At 37.7% G+C, this 9,331-nt stretch overlaps 1 protein-coding gene across 1 annotated transcript in view; it reads right to left on the bottom strand.

Annotated features, from left to right (window-relative positions):
* Positions 1-4,796: 4,796 nt before the first annotated feature.
* Positions 4,797-9,331, bottom strand: part of CLIC4 (chloride intracellular channel 4) — a 78,434-nt gene continuing 73,899 nt past the window's right edge. Inside the window, exon 6 of the mRNA XM_070383111.1 lies at positions 4,797-8,392. Coding sequence (XP_070239212.1) covers positions 8,228-8,392 — 165 coding nt within the window. The 3' untranslated portion in view covers positions 4,797-8,227. The remainder of the gene's footprint in view (positions 8,393-9,331) is intronic.

The raw sequence follows: 9,331 nt of genomic DNA, 5'->3' as shown, positions 1-9,331 counted from the left end.
TGGCAATTCTAAGTTGGCAGACCTTTCTCAGGAGTTTTAAGACTCTGGCTTCCAAAGTTTCTGCTGAAGTCAGCCACTGCTCCTTCAAAGGTTATGTATTTCTCTCTGGCCGTCTCGAGAATTTTCTGTCTTGGGTTTCCAGCATAAGATATTCTTAAGTGTGCCTTCTGGTTTTGCTTTTACTCCATAATGAATTTGCTGAGTTTTACGAATAGGTAGGTTCAAGTTTGTCAACAGTTTTGGGAAATTCTCAGCTATTATTTCATCAAATATTGATTCTGCCCCATTCCCTTTTATGTCTGGGACCTCAGTTACATGTATCTTTAGGTTGTGTTCATCATGTTTCTCATGCTCTTGGCTTTTTGTTTAGTTTCTACATTCTTTTACTCTTTGCTTCCATTTGAATTTTTCTGTTGGCCTATCTGCAAACCTAATCCTAGCTCCTGCTGTGTGCACTCTGCTGTTAAACCCACACAGTGAGTTCTTCATTTCAGATTTGAGCTGTTACTGCAATATTCTTTTCAAACAGCTTTATTGAGGTTTCACTTACAAACTGCAGAATTCACCCATTTAAGGCAAACAAAATTTTTTTAGTAAATGTGTTAAGTTGGGCAGCCATTAGCACAATTCCCCCCTCTTTCTTCTTTAAGAATATATTCTGGTTGACATCTAAATTGAAATTTAAGTCAAATACAAAGGAAAGAGACATCACTAGCTTTGCCAATAAACCTGTCTATACGCTGTTTATCCAAAACTTTTAAGCAGGCAGAATGGCCCCCTTGTAACTTTTAAAAATTGAGATATAATTCCTATATCATAAAGTTTACCTTTTAAGAGTATACAACTCAGTGGGTTTTAGTATATTCACAAAGTTGTGCAATCATCACTCTTAGCTAATTCCAGAACATTCATTTTCATCACTCCAAAAAGAAACCTGTACTCACTAGCAGTTATTGCCCATCCTCTCCTTCCCCGGCTCTTAGCAGCCACTAATTTACTGTCTCTATAGATTTGTCTATGCTGGCCATTTCATATACATGGAACCATATAATATGTAGCCTTTTTGTGTCTGGCTTCTTTCACTGAGCATGTTTTCAAGGTTCACACTGTAGGTTGTATGAGTATTTTTTTAATGGCCAAATAGTATTCCATTATATGGACATTTTATCCAGTCACTGGTTGATGGCTATTTGCTTCCATTTGGGGCTATTATGAAAAACCATGCCATGAACATCATTTCTCCTGGTTATAAAGCTAGGGGTGGAATTGCTGGGTAAGTATTACTAGTTCTATGCTTAGCTTTTTGAGGATCTGCCAAAGTGGCTGTACCAGCGATGTATGTGTGAGTTCTAATTTATCCACATCACTGCAAACACTGATTGTCTGTCTTCTTGATCACAGCCATCCTAAAGGGTGTTTTTAATGGTTTTTGATTTACATTTCCCTAGAGATGGGAATACCAGACCACCTGACCTGCCTCTTGAGAAATTTGTACACAGGTCAGGAAGCAACAGTTAGAACTGGACATGGAACAACAGACTGGTTCCAAATAGGAAAAGGAGTACGTCAAGGCTGTATGTTGTAACCCTGCTTATTTAACTTATATGCAGAGTACATCATGAGAAACGCTGGGCTGGAAGAAGCACAAGCTGGAATCAAGATTGCCGGGAGAAATATCAATAACCTCAGAAATGCAGATGACACCACCCTTATGGCAGAAAGTGAAGAGGAACTAAAAAGCCTCTTGATGAAGGTGAAAGAGGACAGTGAAAAAGTTGGCTTAAAACTCAACATTCAGAAGACGAAGATCACGGCATCTGGTCCCATCACTTCATGGCAAATAGATGGGGAAACAGTGGAAACAGTGTCAGACTTTATTTTTGGGGGCTCCAAAATCACTGCAGATGGTGACTGCAGCCATGAAATTAAAAGATGCTTACTCCTTGGAAGAAAAGCTATGACCAACCTAGATAGCATATTGAAAAGTAGAGACATTACTTTGCCAACAAAGGTCTGTCTAGTCAAGGCTATGGTTTTCCCAGTGGTCATGTATGGATGTGAGAGTTGGACTGTGAAGAAAGCTGAGTGCCAAAGAACTGATGTTTTTGAACTGTGGTGTTGAAGACTCTTGAGAGTCCCTTGGACTGCAAGGAGATCCAATCAGTCCATTCTGAAGATCAGCCCTGGGTATTCTTTGGAAGGAATGATGCTAAAGCTGAAACTCCAGTACTTTGGCCACCTCATGTGAAGAGTTGACTCACTGGAAAAGACTCTGACGTTGGGAGGGATTGGGGGCAGGAGGAGAAGGGGACAACAGAGGATGAGATGGCTGGATGGCATCACTGACTCGATGGACATGAGTCTGAGTGAACTCTGGGACTTGGTGACGGACAGGGAGGCCTGGCGTGCTGCAATTCATGGGGTCCCAAATAGTCGGACACGACTGAGCGACTGAACTGAATGACTAATAATGTTAAGCTTCTAGGTGTTGATTGGTCCTCTGTAGATCTTCTTTGGAGAAATACATATCTAAACCCTGGTTCATTTTTTGGTTGGGTTGTGGGGTTTTGTCTGGCCACACACCATGGCATGCAGGGATCTTAAGTTCCCTCACCAGGGACTGAATCCATGCCCGCTGCAGTGGACGCAGAGTCCTAACCACTGGACCGCCAGCAAAGTCCCCAGCTGGGTTGTGTTTTTATTATTGAGTTTTAACAATTCTTTATATATTCTGGATACTAGACCCTTATCTACAACCTGTATTTAAAACAGACCTCTCATGTCCGTTTGCGGTCAATTCCCACTCCCAACCCTGTTGTTCACTCGCTCAGTCATGTCTGACTCTTCGTGAACTCCAACCCTAGTAACAGGCAACCACTAAGTTACCGCTGCTGTTTCAGGTAAGCCCACCTTTTAATGAAATTTTGTCTAAGTATTGTGTCATTGTGGGACGTTTCACTCTGCCTTTTGGTGGCCCTGGGCTTAGCTTCTGGCATGTCACGTAGAGCTCTGGAATTCAGCAAATGTCCTGGGAGAAAGCCAACAACTTATTTAAGGTGTCTCAGGTTTCCAGTATGTCGTCACCAAGGACCATGTGTTTTCTTTTACCCAGAAGTGCCCCTCTGCATGGGCTAAACCCAATCTTCAGTTCCTGGCCCAGAATCAGCAAATACTCCCTAAGGAAAAAATGGCCAGACCATCAGTTTACCTCAGAAAGGCTTCCTCTTCTGAAATCCAATTCATTTAGTCATTGCTTCCACAGTTTTCTGATGTTTAAAAGCAGTATTGAATTTTTGGTATTTTAAACCAGTTTTTTCTGGTAGTTGCAGCAGGAGTGTTGAGTTGATGTGACCTAATATATCCTACTCATCAATTATATTAAGCTTTTAAGACTTTATATCCTGTCAAGCAAGTTTCTTTTCTTTCCCTCTCCTTCCAGATATATGTTGGCTATTTGGGGAGCATACTTCTTCCACATTTATATTTTAAATCCATTTATCTGTGTCCCGCCCCACCCTCCCAAAAAAAAACCCTCTTGGGATTTTGTTGGGAAAATATACTGAATTTATAAATTACTTAAAACAAATGAAATTCTTATAACTTTTACATTCTCCATCCACAAACATGGTATACCTATCCATTGAGTAGGTTTCTTTTAGGTTCTTTAATAATATTTTGTACTTTTCTCCATCAAGGAATTGCACATACTTTATCAGGTTTTATCCCAAATACCTTAGAGATGATCTTTTAAAGTACTTTTTAAAAAGAATAGGTAATGTATTTATGGTACAAATTTCCAAAAGCTCAAAAAAGTAACACTGACAATTCTCATCCATTTTTCTGTCACCCAGTTTTCTTCTAGAAGAAATGAATGTTATCTATTTATTTTTAATGTGGTTAATGTTAGTATATAGTTCAATCTTGTATCTAGTAAGCAATTGAATTTTATTATTTCTAATCAGATCAGATCAGTCGCTCGGTCGTGTCTGACTCTTTTCGACCCCATGAATCGCAGCACACCAGGCCTCCCTGTCCATCACCAACTCCCGGAGTTTACTCAGACTCACATCCATCAAGTCAGTGATGCCATCCAGCCATCTCATCCTCTGTCGTCCCCTTCTCCTCTTGCCCCCAATCCCTCCCCAATTTCCTCTGATAGAAAAGCATCAGAGTCTTTTCCAATGAGTCAACTCTTCACATGAGGTGGCCAAAGTACTGGAGTTTCAGCTTTAGCATCATTGCTTCCAAAGAAATCCCAGGGCTGATCTCCTTTAGAATGGACTGGTTGGATCTCCTTGCAGTCCAAGGGACTCTCAAGAGTCTTCTCCAACACCACAGTTCAAAAGCATCAATTCTTCGGCGCTCAGCCTTCTTCACAGTCCAACTCTCACATCTTTTTTATATATGTATCATCTACAAAGGAGAAGTCACTTGGTCCATCTTTTTCCACTCCTTATTTCTTTTACTGATTTTACTGCATTGGTATAGGATACCTCAAATACAGTAGTTATGTAAAATAGCTGAGTAATGGCTGTGATAGAAGGCAATCGTATTTTGCTTCTGACTTTAATGAGGGCTTGTTTCACATTTATTTATGAAATTTGCTGTAGGTTTTTGGCAGATGTCTTTGTTGGGTTAAAAAAAAGTTAACCTTTGATCCCGTTTTGCTAAGAATGGGTACCGTGAAAGTTTTTGTAAGTTATTTTATGTACCTACTGAGATGATCGTATGGTTTTCCCCTTTAATCTATTAAATGTACTGAACTGCCCCCTCAAGAAAAACAAGATAGTCTCAAATAAACACTTTTACCCCAAATTGTTATTTATTTTCATGAGAGGGGGAAAAAAGAACCTTTTATGATAGTGAAAATATATTTTATTTTTTAATACAATAGCTGCCAGCAATATACTGGTTCCAGGGAGAGAAAAGAAAAGACAAGCATTCTACAATAAGCTTTCATTTTCCTTTTCAAGTAATTAAAAAAAATGCTTCAATTCTGTTCAAGTTTATGATTTGGGGGAGTTGACATTTTTTTCCATAATAAAAGTATAATTTTGAAAGCCCCAACCTTGGTAATTTGTAAAGGATGGGATAAAAATAATGATACAGTATAATAATGAATGTTTCTCTCTCTCTGAATCAAATACTGATTATAACCAGTGTAAGAAATTGGTTAATCAATAAATTTGATGAAATGTGTATCAAAATGTTCATGAAAAAATACATTTCTATTTCTTCTCATTTTTACCATGTAGATATTTTCTAAATGGATTATTTTAAATGCACAGAAATAAAAGCTATCTACTTTAGCTCTAAAGAGATTCAAAACAACAGAAGTAAATGTGCCTAAATTCTAAAGTCAAACAAATGAGTGTAAGAAATAAATGTCAGAAACCTCTTCATTGTATACAGATTGCTCAAGGGTTTAAAGATAGTTGTATAAGCCAAAGTTACCAAGAAATAAAATCTTGTATGAATTTTATCACAAAAGTCAACAATCTTGGTAAAAGGAAATAACAGAACTATACAGAAAATCCACATCTATATTTTTTTTTAAAGGGAGAAGTTATATCAACTGAAATAGTAGACAGCCTTCCAAATGTTGAACACAAAAATTTCTCAGAACCCCTTGGAAACTATAAGATCTTCCATTCAGACTCTTATCTTGTTTAAGTGAAACAAAAGGGGTTTAAATGAAGGGGAGAATGATTCAGTAGTTGTAGAAATAATATCAGACTATTTCTATTACATCAACCCATACACTACATGAACTACCATGAAAACTTTTCATGTCCCAAATTTCCCAAGACTGTAAGCTATGATTTTTCCACAAATGTAAGATGGGGTTAAAAAGGTATGTTCTAGGGTCATCTTTTTTTACTAGCTTTTGTCCATTTGCCAATCTCAATCTCAATCTCATCTAACTTTCCTGATAAAGTAATAAGATCTGTCTTTCTACAGAAACACAACTCTGCCTTCATCAAAATTATAACAGATAGACCCTCCCCCTTCCTTGGATATCTAGAGAGACAGCCAAGTGTAATCATGGGGTACATTTTTTAAAAAGAAGAGAATAAATATCCAAAGTGGCAAACTCTTCACAACTGAATTTCAGAATGTGTTCTTCATCCCTGTTTTGAGGACTGTAGCTCTTTCCGCATTAGCCCTCTACTCTGCATCACTTAGTCCACCATTCACTTGAAACAGACGCCCTGCTTCGCCTGAATTATGCTTTAAGCTATGAGGCAAGATTCAGTATCACCTGACGCCAAGTTGGTCCTATGGTAAAAGTAAGTGAAAAGTGAAGACGGCTGTCTGTGTACTGGTGCACAAGTGATGCAATTCACCCATGGAAGCTGCTGCCACAGAATTTCTCAATATATAACCTGATAGTGCTTCTTCCTGGAACAAGATAAGTCATCATCCAATACTTAATTACAAAATGGTGGGTACCCTAAATTTGTTCAGCAATAAGGAGTTCTAAAAAAGGTAAAGCAAAGAAATCTCCCTGAGCCAAATGGATACAATATGGAGTTTTTCTTATCTTTCTACACCAAGCTAATTACTGATAGATTTATATAAATGCACAATGCTTATAAAAAATCAGGCTGCCTTCCATAAAGCCAGTGTTTACTAAATGTTAGCATATCATAGGAAAAAAACATTGCTATTTTAAAGAAATATACTTAAAATTTCCAAAAACAGCCTATGAGAAATAGCACTTCTTAAACAAGTTAGGTATAAAAATGACCAAAAACATTACTATAGTCACAACCAGTCTTTGGAGTAGTACACAGAAAGTCATTTTTTTCTTTTTTAAGTGAATAAATACCTAGCAAACTTTTATTTTCATCAAGTTTATCCTCCCTTGTTACCACACAAAAAATTCCTGGTTTAGGACTTCAGTTTAAGAAACAAACATGCAGAGTGCTATTCCTCAATGTAGCTTCAGAAAAATTTAATTGAAGGAAATGCAATGATTGAGATTAGGCAAAACTGCAGTAAATATGAAGTCACCATCACAACTATAATTTAGTCCAAAAGGAGTGAACCATACCTTGCCTGAAGTCTAACAGTAAATGGGATGGAATAATAACCTGTTTAATCTTATTTTTAATATAGGATTTATACTGCACTCTTTAGATTATCAAATATGCTTTATAAACAAAACTCTACTTGATATGTTGACAAATCCATGCTATCTTCCTTAGGCTAACTTTTACATTACTAATCATTGCACTGCTAGAGCTAAATGAACCAAATATCAGTGTACATAGTGTTGCTCAGAAGATCTACAGACAGCAAGGCTGATGCTTACCTTAAAAAAGAGCACTTTTACAATATAGGAAGAGAGCAATAATGTTCCAAATGAATGGCACTGGACAGAATACATATAACCAGTAACATATTTAGACTGAGCGTATCAGGTGCCCATTGGTTTCTCTTATATTCATAATATGCTTGAGAAGATCTTGAAAATACCATCCTTCCCTCTGAACTTCCAGCTTCTAAGTAGTGTCAGATAGTATCATTAGTATGAAAGAAAAATGCTTTTAGGCAAAAGTAAAAATCCATGTACAAAGTAAAATAACAAAATCTGCACTGACTTTTGGTAGAAAGCACTCTTCTCGGGTGGTAACATCCTTTAGTACATATCCAGGATAGACTAAACTGAAATAGAATACTTTGATACAGTAGCAATCCTTTCATATACTCTTACTAAATATTATAAAATTCCAAAAATACATAAATATTCCTTGTACCATGCATTATGCACCAGTTTGGGCCTGACTGAAGGGGTCACGGTTACTATTTTTTAAATTTTTTTTACGGTTACTATTTTAACAGTTGAACAGTGCACCTCAAAATTTCTGTCATCGATACACAGTGAATGGACTCCAGGGATGAAGGCTCCAGAGAGATGGCACACTACCTTTAAACTACCGTTAAAGTGAAAGTTTGTGATGGAGTGTCTCCAAATTGGAGGAGAGGAGGATACAGGCTAGGGGATATAGGCAGGGTAAATGAATTTTAAAATAATACTGCTTAGGAGTATATATATTTCGAGAGAGCTACTATACCTTGTCTATCCTTTATCCTAATCTGGAATAACTGCATGTTCGTGCCAAATAAAGTTTCTACTTTCTAGGAAGAGGAGCAGTCTGTTAGGGAAAGTATGTTCTTAGTCAGGGGAAGATGTGAAGACGCTTCTCTCATAAGTGCTCTTTTATTTGGTAAGTCTCTTGGCTACATCACTGTATGCTATTTCAACCTCCTTATCACTGGGGCAGGTGTTGGTGAACTCATCCCTACTGTAGGCATTAGTTAGGTATCTCCAGATGCCAGTCATTCCTTTTGGAATATCGAAGTTGCGGTATTTTTTTGCCACCACCTAAAATACAAAGAGATCAAAAGTTAATGTTTATATGCCATGTCTTATAAACCAGACATGTATCTGATTTTAGGGCAAATTAATTCCGTGAACCTCTCAAAACTGCCTCTACTTGAAGTCTGTCCCCTTCATTATAACTAGACATTTAAAATAATGATAAGGACCGCAAACCACACCAGAAATTCAGAAGTGTGGTGGTGACTGCAAACGCCTGCCTTTACCAACAAGAGAAACAGTCAAGTGCAATCACTGGATAAATACTTTAAAACATACACAATAGTTTAGGTCTTCGGTCCATTTTTTGATTGGGTTGTTCTGATGTTGTTAAAAATCATGAGATGTTTGTAAATTTTGGAGACTAATCTCCTGTCAGTCACATCGTTTGCAAATATTTTCTCCCAATCTGTGGGTTGTCTCTTCATTTTGTTTGTTTCCTTTGCTGTGCAAAAGTTTTTGAGTTTAGGTAGGTCCCATTTGTTTATTCTTGTTTTTATTTCCATTATTCTGAGAGATGGATTGAAAAGATATCGCTGCAAACACACACACTAGTCGAGACCTGTTTTTCTTGACCTTGATCTTTAGTGCACAGCACAGTGTTTCACACACTGTCACTTGTGTTAGCCGCTCAGTCGAGTCCGACTCTTTGTGACCCTATGGACCACAGCCCGCCAGGCTCCTCTGTCCATAGGATTCTCCAGGCAAGAATACTGGAGTGGGTTGCTGTGCCCTCCTCCAGGGGATCTTCCCAACTCAGGGATCAAACCCATGTCTCTTATGTCTCCCCACTAGTGTTACCTGGGAAACCCAGTAAATGTAGTCACACAATAAATGCTCAGTAAATATTTTCTGCCTTGCAAAGAAAAAGCCAGGTGATCAAAGAACAAAGTTTGATGCTGTATGTAAGTGTAGCAAGCACTTTAAAGTTACCTTGAATTTTTA

This window comes from Bos mutus, chromosome 2 (genome assembly GCF_027580195.1).
Source record: "Bos mutus isolate GX-2022 chromosome 2, NWIPB_WYAK_1.1, whole genome shotgun sequence".
NCBI lineage: Eukaryota > Metazoa > Chordata > Mammalia > Artiodactyla > Bovidae > Bos > Bos mutus.
Note: the sequence above shows the minus strand (reverse complement) of the source record. Positions and strands in the feature narration are given on the sequence as shown.